We start from the raw sequence: 15,990 nt of genomic DNA, 5'->3' as shown, positions 1-15,990 counted from the left end.
TTTAAAATCAGTTTGAAATATGAAAACTTATGTTGCTAAATAGAGTAATTTTTATAAAGTATGAATATATATGCATATGTATGTATATATGTATCTGTATGTACCTGCACATATCACTTGAACATGTCATTTTAACATAAATGAATATTTAAATATCTACCATTTCAGAAAATCAATGTATAGATATAGCCTGTATTTACACAGATTGTATTTGAAAGATTTCAAAGTGCTTTCTTGAACACTGTCTTATTTTATCCTAACACCTTATAAGATAGATGTTAGTATCTCCATCTCCCCAGAAAGTAAAGCTATTTGTCTAGGGGCAGTGGATTATTAGTCATTTTTTACAGTGAAACAACCTCAAAATCTCAGTGATTACAACTGGAAATATTTGGTTCTTTTCTCTCATGGGTCTATGTTTGACTGTGATTTGAATGATCTCAGCTGGATGTGGCTCCAGCCTGCAGGTTGGATTCAGTTCTACTCCTCATGTAGTTTCTTAGGATCAGGGACTACTTGGGGCAATATCTTCTCCTGATCAGTATCAAAAGTACAGGAAAAATCATGAAGCTCATTTAAAACCACTGTAGGAGTGACCAAGATGGTGGAATAGGAAGACCCTGAGCTCACCTTCTCCCATGGTCACATCAGAATCACCGTTATTTACAGAGCAACTATTGATGAGAAAGACAAGAAGACTAGCAGAAAAGACATTCTGCAACTAGATACATTGAAAAGGAATCACAACAAGATGGGTAGGAGGGGCAGAGAAATGGTATGGTCAAGATCCATATACCTAAGAGGGTGACCCACAAATGAAAGGATAATTACAATCACAGAGCTTCTCAACAAGTGAGCAAGGGGTTCAAGCCCCACATCAGGGTCTACAGCTTGGGGTTCTGCACCAGGAAATCAAACCCCCAGACATTTGACTTTGAAGGCCAACAGGGTTCACCTTGGGGAGAGCCAGAAGGCTGTGGGATATAGAGACTCCACTCTTAAAATGTGCACAAAAATTCTCACATGCTCTGGGATACAGGTAAGAAGTAGTGACTTGGAAAGAGAATGGGTCAGACCTACCTGCTGATCTTAGATAGCTTCCTGGAGAGGCAGGAAGCAACTGTAACTCATCCTGGGGACATGCACTGGTGGCAGCTATTTTGGGGAGCTCATTCTACCACAAGGACACTGGTGCTGGCAGGCACCATTTTGGAATCCTTCTTCTAGCTAATTAGTGCTGAGACCTGTCCCTGCCCACCAGCTTGTGAGCACTAGTACTAATATGCCTCAAGACAAGCAGCTAGTCAGGTGGGGACACAGGCTCACCTACCAGCAAGCTGGCTGACTTAAGAATCCCTGAGTCCACAGCTGCTCCAGGACCCAACCCTACCCACCAGAGGGCTCAGGACCTGGCCACACCCACCAAAGCACTGGCACTAGCCCCAAGAAACTACAGGGTCCCACAGTCTGCCATCAGGACCCAACCTCACCCACAGTGGGTTGACAACAAATCTGGGATCCCCTCCCCAGGGGTCTTCAGCCAGAGACCCTGAGACACAGTTCTACTGACCAATGGGCTGGCACTAGCCCTAGGACTAGCTTTACCCACCATTGAGCAGGCACCAGCCCCAGGATCCCCTGGGACTTAGACCCACACACCAACAGGCCTACACATCAACTCTGGTACCCTCAGGACCCAGCATTCAGAGAACCTGGAACCCGGGTCTGCCCACCAGTGAGCTGGCATTAGGATTGGTATGCTCAAGGCCTCAGTGCAGCCCACTAGTAAGCTGACTCCAACCCTTTAGGCCCCGGCTCTGAGACACCAGCTCTGAGACACCTTGAACCCCTCAGCCAGCTGCCCTGGGATCCAGCCCCACTCACGAGCAGGCTGACACCAGCTTTGGGACACCCTGGACCCTGCAGCAAACCATGTCTGGAACTTGCCTCATACACGAGTAGGGCAAGACTAGATCTGGCACCTGTGGCCCTACAGCCACCCACCCCAGCACCAAGATCCACCTGCCACTGATCCAGCACTAGCCCCAGGAATCCCAGGACACTGCAGTCAGCCATGTCATGACCAGCCCTCGCCCACAAGTAGTTGGCATCCTCTGCCCAAGGCAAGACCTGGCAATCAACCAGACAGGGGCTAGCCACACCTACCAGACCAGCCACAGTAGTCAGTCAGCCAAAATGGAAGTACCCACACAACACAAATAGGGGGCACCCCTAAAGCATGTAGCTCTGGTGACCATAGAGGAGTGCACCACAGGTACACATAGGACATCTCCTACAAAAGGACACCTCTCCAAAGTCAGGAAATGTAACAAACCTACCAAATACTTAGAAATAAAAACAGCAAATTAGGCAAAATGAGGTGATAGAAGAATTAGTCCCAAATGAAGGAACAAGATAAAACTCCAGAAGAAGAACTAAGTGAAGTGGAGGTTAGTGATGTATCTGATAAAGAGTTCAAGCTAATTATCATAAAGATGTTCAAAGAACCTGAGAGAAGAGTTTGGATAAACAGAGGGAAATATCAGAAGTTTTTAACAAGAGATAGAAAATATAAAGAAGAACCAAACAGAGATGAAGTATACAAAACTGAAATAAAAAATGCACTAGAAGGAATCAACAATAAATTGGATACTATAGAGGAACAAATCAGCAAGCTGGAAGACGGAGTAGTGAAATCACTCAGGCTGAATGGAAGAAAAGAAAAAAAAAGAAATAGACCTATTTATGAGACCACTGGGACTACATCAAGTGTACTAACATTTGCATTATAGGGGTCCCAGAAGAGAATAGAGAGAGAGAAAGAGGCAGAGAACATAGTTGAAGACAGTACTGAAACCTTCCCTAATTTGGGAAAGGAAACAGTAATTCAGGTCCAGGAATGATAGAAAGTGCCAAACAGGTTCAACCCAAAGTGACACACTGAGAAGCATTATAATAAAATGGCAAAAATCAAAGATGAAGAGACAATATTAAAAGCAGCAAGGGAAAAGCAACAAATTACATATAAGGGAACTCCCATAGGCTATCAGCTTACTTATCAGCAGAAACTCTGCAGGCCAGGAAGAGTGGCATGATATATTTAAAATGATGAAAGGGGAAAACCTGTAAACAAGAATACTCTATACAGCAAAGCTTTCATTCAGATTTGAAGAAGAGACCAAAAGTTTTACAGACAAGAAAAAGCTAAAAGACAGCATCACCACCAAGCCAGCTTCACAAGAAATGTTAAAGGGACTTTTCTAAGCAGAAAAGAAAAAGCCACAACTAGAAATATGAAAATTATGAAAGGAAAAATCTCATTAGTAAAGGGAAATATATAGTAAGATAATAAATCAACTGCATATAAAGCTAGTAGGAAGGTTAATGGATAAAAGTAGTAAAATCTTCTATATCCACAACAGTTAGGGGATATAAAAAACAAAAATATAAAAGATGATGTCAAAAACATTAAATGTGGGCATGGGAGTAAAAATGCAGAGTTGTTAAAATGGGTTTGAACTTAAAAGATTAACAACTTTTAATAGTCACGGATATATATATATATATATCCGTGACTATTTAAAGTCACCGGTATATATATATATACCTATATATATATATATATATATATACCTATACATATATATATATATATATAGGTATATATATATATAAGTATATATGTATATATATAAAACTCATGGTAACCACAAGCCAAAAATCTATAATAGATGCACAAACAAAAAAAGAGAAAGGAATACAAACATAACATTAAAGATCAAATCACAAGGGAAGTCATCAAATCATAAGGGAAGGGAACAAAAAACAAAGAAGTAAGGAACAAAAAAGAACTTTAAAAATCCCAAAACAATTGACAAAATGGCAATAAGTACACACCGATTGATACTCTCTTTAAATGTCAATAAGTAATTGCTCCAATCAAAAGGCATAGAATGGCTGCTTGGAAACCAAAACAGGATCCATATATATGCTGCCTATAAGAGACTCACTTCAGATCTAAAGACACAGACAGACTAAAAATGAGGGGATGGAAAAAAGATATTCCATGCAAAAGGAAATGCAAAAAAACCTGGGGTAGCAATACTTATATTAGACAAAGTATGCTTCAAAACAAAGACTGTAAAAAGAGAAAAAGGACATTGCATAATGATCAAGGGATCAATCCCAGAAGAAGATATAACAAAAGTAAATATATATAAACCCAATGTAGGACACCTAAATATGTAAAGCAAATATTAACAGACATAAAGGGAGAAATTGATGATAACACAATAATACTAGGGGACGACTTAAACACCCTATTTACATCAATGGACAGATTATCCAAACAGAAAATCAATAAGGAAACACTGACCTTAAACAACACCTTAGACAAGATGGACTTAACAGATGTATATATGGGACATTCCATCCAAAAGCAGCAGATTACACATTCTTTTCAAGGGCACATGGAACATTTTCCAGGATAGATCACATGCTAGGCCACAAAATAAGTCTCAGTAAATTTAGGAAGACTGAAATAATATTAAGCAACTTTTCAACCACAATGCTATGAGACTAGAAATCAAGAAAAAAAAGTGCAAAAAAACACAAACACATGGAGGCTAAAGAATATGCCTATAAAAACCAATGGGTTGCTGGAAAAATCAAAGAAGAAATCAAAAAATAAATGGAGACAAATTAAAATGGAAACACAATGATCAAAAATCTACAGGATGCAGCAGAAGCAATTCTAAGAGGAAGTTTATAGCAATACAAGCTTACCTGAGGGAACAAGAAAAATCTCACATAAATAACCTAACCTTACACCTAAAGGAACTAGGAAAGGAAGAAAAGACAAAACCTGAATTTAGTAGAAGGAAAGAAATCATAAAGATCAGAGAGGAAATAAACAAAACTGAGACTTAAAAACAGTAAAAACAAAAAGAAAGGACCAATGAAAGCAAGAGCTGGTTCTTTGAAAAGATAAACAAAATTGATAAACCTTTAGCCAGACTCATCAAGGAAAAAAAGAGAGGGTCCAAATCATTAAAATCAGAAATAAAACAGAAGTTATAACTAACACCAGAGAAATACAAAGGATCATAAGAGCTTACCATGAACAATTATACACCAATAAAATGGACAATGTAGAAGAAACGAACATATTCAGAAGAAACAGAAAATATGAACAGACCAAATACCGGTAATGAAATTCAGACAGTAATAAAACAAACCCCAACAAACAAAAGTCCAGGCCCAGTTATCCTCACAGATGAATTCTACCAAATATTTAGAAAAGAGTTACCACCTATTCTTCTCAAGATATTCCAAAATATTGCAGAGGCAGGGACACTTCCAAACTCATTCTATGAGGTCAGCATCACCCTGATACCAAAACCTGAAAAGATATCACACACAAAAAGAAAATTTCAGGTCAATATGAACATAAATGTAAAAATCCTCAATAAAATGTTAGCAAACAAATTGAGCAATACATGAAAGGAATCATGAGTGATGATCAAGTAATATTTATCCCAGGCATGCAAGGATGCTTCAATATCTGCAAAACAATCTATGTCATACATTATATTAAGAAACTGAAGAATAAAATTCATATAATCATCTCAATAACTGCAGAAAAGTTTTTGACAAAATTCAACATCCATTTATGATAAAAACTCTCCAGAAAGTGGGTATAGAGGGAACATTTCTCAACAAAACAAAGGCCATATATGACAACCCACATCATACTCAATGGGGAGAAGCTGAAAGCATTTCCTCTAAGATCAGGAGCAAGACAAGGATGCCCACTCCCACGACTTCTATTTAACGTAGTATTGGAAGTCCTAGTCACAGAAATAAGACTAAAAAAAGAAATAAAAGGAATGCATATTGAAAAGTAAGAAGTAAAACTGTCAATATTTGATGATGATATGACACTATACATAGGAAATCCTAAAGACACCACCAAAATGCTACCAGAACTCAACAACGAATTTGGTAAGGTTTCAGGTTACAAAACTAATATACAGAAATCTGTTGCATTTCTATACACTAAAAACATAGTATCAGAATAGAAATTAAGAAAACAATTCCATTTATGGTTCCATCAAAAAGAGTAAAATATCTAGGAATAAATCTAACTAAGGAGGTACAAGACCTGCACTTCGAAAACTGATGAAAGTAATTGAAGATGAGACAAACAGATGGATAGACATTTCTCCAGAAAAGATATACAGATTGCCAACAAACACATGAAAGGATGCTCAACATCACTAATCATTGGAGAAATGCAAATCAAAACTACAATGAGGTATCACCTCACACCAGTCAGAATGTCCATCATCAAAATATCTACAAACAATCAATGCTGGAGAGGGTGTGAAGAAGAGGGAACCCTCTTGCACTGTTGGTGGGAATGTAAATTGATAGAGCCACTATGGAGAACAGTATGGAGTTTCCTTAACAAACTAAAAATAGAACTACCATATGACCCAGCAATCCCACTACCGGGCATATACCCTGAGAAAACCATAATTCAAAAAGAGTCATGTATCACAATGTTCACTGCAGGACTATTTACAATAACCAGGACATGGAAGCAACTGAATTGTCCATCAACAAATGAATGGATAAAGAAGATATGGCACATGTATACAATGGAATATTACTCAGCCATAAAAAGGAATGAAACTGAGTTATTTGTAGTGAGGTGGATGGACCTTGAGACTGTCATACAGAGTGAAGTAAGTCAGAAAGAGAAAAAAAAATACCATATGATAACACATATATATGGAATCTAAAGGAAAAAAAAATGGTTCTGAAGAACCTAGGTGCAGGACAGGAATAAAGACACAGACGTAGAGAATGGATTTGAGGACATGGGGAGGGGGATGTGTAAGCTGGTACGAAGTGAGAGAGTGGCATGGACATACATACACTACTAAATGTAAAATAGATAGCTAGTGGGAAGCAGCTGCATAGCACAGGGAAATCAGTTCGGTTCTTTGTGACCACCTAGAGGGGTGGGATAGGGAGGGTGGGAGGGAGATGCAAGAGGGAGGAGAGGGAGGAGATATGGGGATATAGAATATGTATAGCTGATTCACTTTGTTATAAAGCAGAAACTGACACACCATTGTAAAGCAATTATACTCCAATAAAGATGTTAAAAAAAAGAAAGATATAGAATGTTTGTGGATTAGAAGAATTAATACTGTTAAGATGACCATATTACCCAAGGCAATTTACAGACTCAGTGAAATCCCTATCAAAATATCAGTGACATTTTTCACAGAGCTAGAACAAATAATTCTAAAAGGGGAAGGAAACACGAAAGACCCCAAATAACCAAAACAATCTTGAGAAAGAAGAACAAAGCCAGAGGTATCACACTCCCTGATTTCAAACTATGTTACAAATCTACAGTAATCAAAACAGTATGGTACTGGCACAAACCCACACACATAGATTAATGGAACAGAATAGAGAGCCCAGAAATGAACCCACACTTTTATGGGCAAATAATCTTGCCTAAGACAAAATAGGCAAGAGTATACAGTGGGGAAAATACAGCTTCTTCAATAAATGGTGTTGGGAAAACTGAACAGTTACATGCAAAAGTATTAAACTGGACTACTCTCTCACACCATGCACAAAAATAAATTTAAAGTAGATTAAAAACTTAAATGTAAGACCTTAAGCCATGAGACTTCTGGAGGAAAACACAGGCAGTGTACTCTTTGACATTAGTTTTAATAATCATCTCTCCTCAGGTAAGGGAAACAAAAGCAAATATAAACAAATGGGACTACATCAAACTAAAAATCTTTTGCACTGTGAAGAAAGTTATCAACAAAATCAAAAGTCCATCTACTGACTGGGAGAAAATATTTGCAAATGATGTATCTGATAACAGGTTAAATATGCAAAATATACAAAGAACTCATAAAACTCAACATCAAAAAAAAAAAACAAACAAACCCCAAACAACCAGATTGAAAAATAGGCAGAAGCCCTGAATAGACATTTTTCCAAAGACGGCATACACGTGAAAAGATGTTCAACATCACTAATCATCAGGGAAATGTAAATCAAAACTGTAATGAGATATCACCTCACACCTTTCAGAACGGCTATTGTCAAAAAAACCCACAAATAACAAATGTTGGCAAGGATGTGGAGAAGAGGGAACTCTAGTGCACCATTAGTGGAAATGTAAATTGGTGCAGCCACTATGGAAAACAGTATGGAGTTTCTTCAAAAAACTAAAAATAAAACTACCAAATGATCCAACAATTTCACTCCTGGGATTATGTCTGAAGAAAATGAAAACACTAATTCAAAAAGGTACATTCAATATTCATAGAAGCATTATTTACTATAGCCAAGATATGGAAGCAAACTAAGTGTCCATCAACAGATGAATAGATAAAGAATATGTGATATATATATATATATATATATATATATATATATATATATATATACACACACACATACACACACACATATGTATGTATACAATGGAATATTACTCGGCCATGAAAAAGAATGAAATATTGCCATTTGCAACAACATGGATGGACCTGGGGTGAAATAAGTCAGAAAGAGAAAGACAAATACTGAATATTATCACTTGTATGTGGAATATAAAAAATTAAACAAGGGATATATGTTTATGTATTGCTGATTCACTTTGTTATACAGCAGAAACTAACACACTATTTAAAAGCAATTATACTCCAATAAAGATGTTTAAAAAAATTTTTTTAAATTAAACCATAGATTGTTCTTTCCATTTTAGTCATTTAGAAAACAGTATTAAGCCCAAAATATCCTTCTATGGGACTTTGTTGTGATAGCTGCCTTAAATTCTTTTAGGAGCAACCTAGAATGGAAAGATGTTAACTACTTTGCAAATTAAAATATAAACATAAACTTTGTTTACATATTTATAATATTATTTTTATTGTAAAAGCACTCATTTTTAGTAGCCATTTCCTTGTGGCAATGCTACTGCTTCTTTTTGCATCATAATTTATTTGGTGGGGTTTGAGAGGAGCTTCACCGAAGACAGCAGGTGGAGAATTGAATTCTAATGTAAAGTACTACCCCCTTATAATTTAGGTCTTATATTCCTAACATTCAAAGCTAAAACAAGGCTTTAGAGTCTTAAATTCAATCACATTCTCCTATCAGGAAATATTAAAAAAGTATTACTTCAGCAAATGTCTGTGAAAATATTTTGAGCAAGCTGCCATAAGGATACACAAGGATCCCAGGATGTTTGTGCAGGGGCTTAGACCACAACTTACTCCTTCTTGCCTTTGCATAATAACATATAAAATAGCAACAATAATAGCAGCAGAACTTACATAATGTTTAACCTGGTGTTAGATAGAGATGTGTGTGTGTATACAGAACATATTAAAAATACTACATACATAGTACATGTACGTTTGTGTGTGTATATATATATCTACACATATGTATGTATGCATATGTGTATATATACACAATCCTCACAGTGAGGCTTGTGATATTATTATGCCCATTTAAAAATAAGAAAAGTGAGACCAGAGATGTTAAGTAATTTGACCAAAATCAGCAGGCTCCAGAGTTTGTACTCTTAACTGCTATGCCATGACCATAGTGTCCACTCAGGTTAGTCCCTAGGGAAGGAGATACCAGCTACCTTGCCCTTATACTTCTTTTTGATTAATAATTTATCCCTTGCTGTGTTCATGGCTGTGATTTCCCTGGCTCCTGCCACTGCCCCAGAAGTAAGTTTAGAATTGTTTCTTGGTGCTTTCCTTTTTCTAAAAGAAAAATCAGCTACATTATGTGGTGGTAAAAATGGCTCAGCAGGATCTTTTCTTTTGAATATCAAAGGCCAGTATAGGCAACAACATAAACAAAATAGACTTGTAAAAATGAACCCACTGGGATACATGGATCTATGGAAATCAATAACTTAGAAAGAACTCATGTAAATATATTTATTTATTTATTTATTTATTTATTTATTTATTTATTTAAATGTGGTGATTAGCCAATGACACTGTGTTCTTCCTTCAGGGTAAAAGAAAAGCTCTGAGACACCAAAGCATTCCTGATCTGTCTAGAGTTTAATATATTGCCCTCATGGTTTTCCCCTCAAGGCTTATTAGAAGAAGATAACCAATGGATGACCCAGATAAACAGACTCCAGAAATTAATTGATAGACTGGAAAAGAAGGTGAGTGCTTCCTTTTCTTTCTTCTCCCTCTTAGTTTTCAGTAGATTATGACTCATTATTCCTTATTGCCCCAATATTCATGTCTGCCTGGATAGAATAGCAACAAGGATCTCCATTATACTGCTTGATAATTATTTGGGATTTTTGTTAAAGCAAATATTATGTTAATTCTCATCCCCCCCATGCCAATCCCTAATTATAGTTAAAATAGGATATAGGGTTTAAAGTTAAATAAATCTACTGCATTGTCTGACTTTTAGGTTATCAATCATGTAAGGTAGCAGTGTGCTTGAATGATGCAAATGGCAGCTCTTAGGAATGACCTGGTTGATGTCTTGGGAATGTTTCAAAGTGATTCAGGGAAATGGCTGTGTGGTACACTAAAAGATGATATTGCACACTCAACTTCTAGAAATTAGCATCTTAACTGATGATTTTTAGCATGAAAACTACCAAGTTAGCAAGCAAGTTAGGATATGATGAAGAGTTCTTCAGAACTATATTTTATGTTTCCAGTTATTGTATTTTTATTGACTAATTCAATTAGTACCAAGTAGTCTTAATATTATAGTTATATTCCTCTTAAGCAGCTTTAATGGAAGAGGCTGCTTTTGTTAATCAGTAAGAATATGTGTTTTCTGTGCATGCCAAGCACGAAGGAAGGAACGTTTATGCTTGAGAGAGAGTTTCTGACTTTGAAGAACCCAGAGTCTACCCGTAAAAATATTCTATATTCAAAAAATGAGTTAACAGATTTTTAAAAATATGCAGTTGCACAAAACCAAGCTCGTTGTTAATGCTCAGTAAATACTTAGTGACTGACTGAAGGAATGGAATGTGACTGCCAAAGGAATGGAGCATATACTAAAATCTACAGTTGCTAACCTGAAGGAATGATCACTGCAAGCTGGGAAAGACCTCTTGTGGCAGGAAGGGCTTAAGGAGCCTTTAAAAATGATGACAATTAGGAATTTTGAGTGCAAATAACAGAAATTACCTCTTTAATAAAAAAAGAAATCTCTAGAAGGAAATGGGAGTGTTCACAGAATCAACAGACAGTTTAGAATCTAGACTTAGGAAGTCAGTAGACAAGATAAGTCTAGAGATGAAGGTAAGCAAGAAATACTCACCAGTCTTTCAGGTTGTCTCCACTGGAATAAATGAATTTCAACAATTTCCAGTCTATGGACATTCTGCTCAAGATTCCACTTTCCAGGAGGGAGAGTCTGGTTTGTCTTGTTATGGTTGCATGCTGGTCTCTTAGATAAGGAAGGAGAGAAAACCTTGGTTAACAGTCTAGTATTAAAATGAGATGAGATCATTCATTGAAGGAAATTATATCGTCATTAAAATCAGAATAAATGTTAGTCAGCTAACAAACTAATAAGTATTTGCTATAGGAAAATAAATTTTTAGAAAACAGAGAGCAGTTGGAGAGGGCATTCAGGTAAGGTGATGGCATGAGCAAAGGTTAAGTAGACCAACCTGGTTAGAGTCTTCCATTTAGGGACATAGTGACAAATAAGATTATATGAATGGATGGGGCTGAATTATGGATGGCCTTAAATAACAGACTAAGGAATTTGGACTTGATCTTGGAGACAACACGAGGCATTTATTATTTTTCAATAGATAAGTGACATAAAAAAGATCCTTTAGATAGAAAATTGGACAGTAAGAATATGAAATGGATTCAAAGTCAGAGCCACCAAAGCCAGCTATAACAGTGACATTAAAGGGCAGGCTGTAAACCTGAGCCCACTGGGATCAAGTATAGTAAAAGATGGGCCTGGACTAAGTGACTAAAAAAGAAAATGGTAGATTTGAAAGACTTGAGGTGAAATTAACAGGACTGTTGAATGGGTATGATGAGTAAAAGACAGGGTAGTTTCAAATAGGAGTCTAAGGATTTGAGCCCAAGTGTCTGAGACAATTATACCACTAACAGACAAGGGAGAGACAGTGAGAGATAATTGGTGAGGTGAGGTGAGGAGGTGAACTGGTTTATTAAATCTCAAGATATAATAGGACATCTAAGCAGAAATACCCAGTCAGATTAGTATTTAAGAAGCCAGGACAACAGATTGAGATCTTGAGAGCCATCTCTCAGAGGTGAGACATCAAGTCCTGAGGATGGGTAAGGTCTCTGAAAAGGAGATTCTGTACAAAGAAGAACCACGTCTAGAGGAAACAACTTTGGAGAGTTCCAGTCCCTCTGCCACCACATCATTGTTCACTAAATTTAAATTGACCACTTATGGGGACAAATAACATAAACTAAGAGTTTGCTGCAAGTCAATTTTCCTCCTTTCTAATTTCATTAATTGATGCATGAATTGAGACTATAATGATTGATAATAAAAATAGTGGTCATAAAAATTAGTTTTCCAATGGTGGAAGTCTTGGAAATACAGGACCCTATTTAAAAACCAAACCTTGTTAAAACATAAGGATTCAGCTGTTAAATAAGTTTGGATTCATTTAAAGAATACAAATACCTCTTTTTTAAATGGTTTGGAAGTCCTTGGCAAAGATGTCTTTCTTCTGGTGTCATAAATGTATGTCATTCTTTTTAAAGGGGTAGCTCAAACTCAGGTCATGGCTCTTTTTCCAACTGAAAATCAAAGTATTGTCACGTCTCCTTCTTTCCTAGGCTTTTTTCTCCCTTCATTCCTATGAAAGCATTTCATTATGAGAACAGTGGCTGAGAGGTTTGCTGAAAGTACAATGTGATGGTCTTCAACATGGGGATCCAGCTGTGTGGGGCTGAGCATGATCTGTCTTAATGAAAGGAGAAGCAGTGCAAGTTGGGTTTTTTTCTACAACTTGTTCTGTACTGTGCTGAATTAGGTTTTTAGAGGAAAAACTATCCAATTGCCAAACAGAAGCTAAGTGCATATTATATTTTACTGCTGGCTGTCTTGTCTAGTTGTTAGCACTAGGTTTGATCTCCACATTAAAAGGGAATGTAGTTACAGTGGAAGCCATACTGTCTTTTCTCACCACTAAGTATCTACGATAAATCTTTCCTGCACTGTAAACCAAGCCCAATACCATTTATGTGGGGGAACAATAACCTTTGAAATTTCTACAAGTTTCTTCAGACATTCATTTTTTCCACTTCAGCCTCTCTGAGTATTTATGGGATATATTGAGATTATATCTCATGTTTTGCTTGAACTCTGCAGAAACCAGTGTTCAATGCTTAAACAAAACAACAACAAAGTCCCTTTAATCTTCATGAAGTCTTAAGTATACCATCAAATCACAGGATATCCATATTTAAAGGGATATAATTAAGAATGTCACACTCATACAACTTGTTTTAAGTTGTTTTACCTTAGGTTAAAAAAGTAGAACTGAAAAGTGTGCCTGAGTTGTTATTAGGGAAACAGCAGTCAAAGAGATCACTATTGTTACAGTTTCTATATGCAGAGTACTTTTAAAGATTCAATTCACATCTATATGCGTTATATAAGTTTGTCTTTACAGAAGAGCTAGGATTTAAATGGGCATTCATTCAGCCACTTATTTATTTAACTAACATTTATTGAGTACCCACTTTATGCAAGGTACTACTCTGACAGTGAGAATATAGCAGTGCTCAAAACAGGTAAGGTCCTTGGTCTCTGGAGAGACATACAAACCCCAAGTAAACAAATTCATGAAATGAAGTAATTTCAGATAGTGTAAAGTACTATGAAGAAAATGTAGGACAATGTGATGAAGATGGAAGGTTGGATACTTAAAGTGAGTAATCTGAGAAGGTCACTTTAAGGATGTGATATTTGAGTTGAAGTTAGAAAAATAAGAAAGAGCCAACTAGAGGAAAACCTAGGGATAGAGAATTTAAGGCAGTGGAAATAGTAAAAGTGAATTGCAGAGAAGTTAAATAACTTGCATAAAGTTCACCCACAAGAGAACAGCAATAAAGACACAGACCTACTAGAGAATGGACTTGAGGATATGGGGAGGGGGAGGGGTGAGATGTGACAGGGTGAGAGAGTGGCATGGACATATATACACTACCAAATGTAAAATAGATAGCTAGTGGGAAGCAGCCGCATAGCACAGGGAGATCAGCTGGTGCTTTGTGACCACCTAGAGGAGTGGGATAGGGAGGGTGGGAGGGAGGGAGACGCAAGAGGGAAGAGATATGGGAACATATGTATATGTATAACTGATTCACTTTGTTATAAAGCAGAAAGTAACACACCAGTGTAAAGCAATTATACTCCAAAAAAGATGTTTAAAAAAAAAAAAAAAAGAGAACAGCATAGCTAGAGCTATGTAGCTCTGTTATTAACAGGCTTATACTATTTCAGGCAGTCTGGATTTCTATAACTTTCTATTTATTTCTTATCTATTTGAAGGAATTATTGTGCATAATCCTCACTTGTTTTCCAGTTTTGAGAAATAATTGACATACATCACTATTTAAATTTAAAGCATACAGCATTATGGCTTTACTTACATATAAGGTGAAATAATTACCACAATACGTTCGTTAACATCCATCTTCTCATACAGATAGAATAAAAAGGAAAGGAAGAAAAAAAGAAGGGAAAAATATTTATCTTCTTAGGATTTACTCTCTTAACTTTCCTACATGCCATACAGCAGTGTTAACTATTATCATGTTGTAACATTACATCGTTAATACTTATTTATCTTATAACTGGAAGTTTGTACCTTTTGACCATCTTCATCCTATTCCCCTCCTCCCACTCTCTACCTCTGGTAACCAAAAATCTGATCTCTTTTTCTATGAGTTTGGGGGTTTTGTTTTTGTATTCTTAGATTCCACATATAAATTAAATCATACAGTACAGTATTTGTCTTTCTCTGTCTTATTTCTCTTAGCATAATATTTTCAAGGCTCATCCCTGTTGTCACAAATGGTAGGATTTCCTTGTTTTTTGTGGCTGAATAATATTCCATTATATATGTATATATATATATATATCTCATAAGTTCTTTATCCATTCACCCATCGATGGACACTTAGGTTGTTTCCATGTCTTCGCCTCTATAAATAATGCTGGTATGAACATAGGGGTGCAGATATCTTTTCAACTTAGTGTTTTAATTACCTTTGAATATACTTCCAGAAATGGAATTGCTAGATCATATGGTAGTTCAGTATTTAATTTTTTGAGGAACCTGAGAAAGCCATACTGCTTTCCATAGTGGATGCACCAATTTACAATCTACCAACAGTGCACAAGCATTCCCTTTTGCCACATTCTTTCCATCATGTTATCTCTTGTCTTTTTTGTGATGGTCATTCTAATAGACATGAGTGATATCTCAGGGTGGTTTTAATTTGCTTTTCCCTAATGAGTAGTGATGTTGATCATCTTTTCATGTACATGTTGACCTTTCATATATCTTCTTTGGAGAAATGTCTATTCAAGTCCTTTGCCCATTTATTTATTTATTTATTTTTTGCTATTGAGTTATATGAGTTCTTTATGTATTTTGAACATTAACCCTTATCAGATATATGGTTTTCAAATATTTTGTTCCCTTTCCAAATTTTGTCTTTTCACTTTATTGATGTTTTTTTCCCTTGTTGTTGTTGTTTACTGTGCAGAAGCTTTTTAGTTTGATGTAATCCCACTTGTTTATTTTTCATTTGTTTGTGCTTTAGGAGACATATCCAAAAATCATTACCAAGAATCATGTCTGGGAGCTTTATTACTATGTTTTATTCTAGGAGTTTCATGGTTTCAGGTCTTACATTT

General features: G+C 36.2%; 1 protein-coding gene across 1 annotated transcript in view; it reads left to right on the top strand.

Moving 5' to 3' along the window:
• Positions 1 to 15,990, top strand: part of NECAB1 (N-terminal EF-hand calcium binding protein 1) — a 200,975-nt gene that overhangs the window by 134,656 nt on the left and 50,329 nt on the right. Inside the window, exon 7 of the mRNA XM_059901719.1 lies at positions 10,167 to 10,243. Within this exon, the coding sequence (XP_059757702.1) occupies positions 10,167 to 10,243 (77 nt within the window). The remainder of the gene's footprint in view (positions 1 to 10,166; positions 10,244 to 15,990) is intronic.

The sequence above is a fragment of the Balaenoptera ricei genome, chromosome 17, assembly GCF_028023285.1.
Source record: "Balaenoptera ricei isolate mBalRic1 chromosome 17, mBalRic1.hap2, whole genome shotgun sequence".
In the NCBI taxonomy this organism is placed as follows: Eukaryota; Metazoa; Chordata; class Mammalia; order Artiodactyla; family Balaenopteridae; genus Balaenoptera; species Balaenoptera ricei.
Note: the sequence above shows the minus strand (reverse complement) of the source record. Positions and strands in the feature narration are given on the sequence as shown.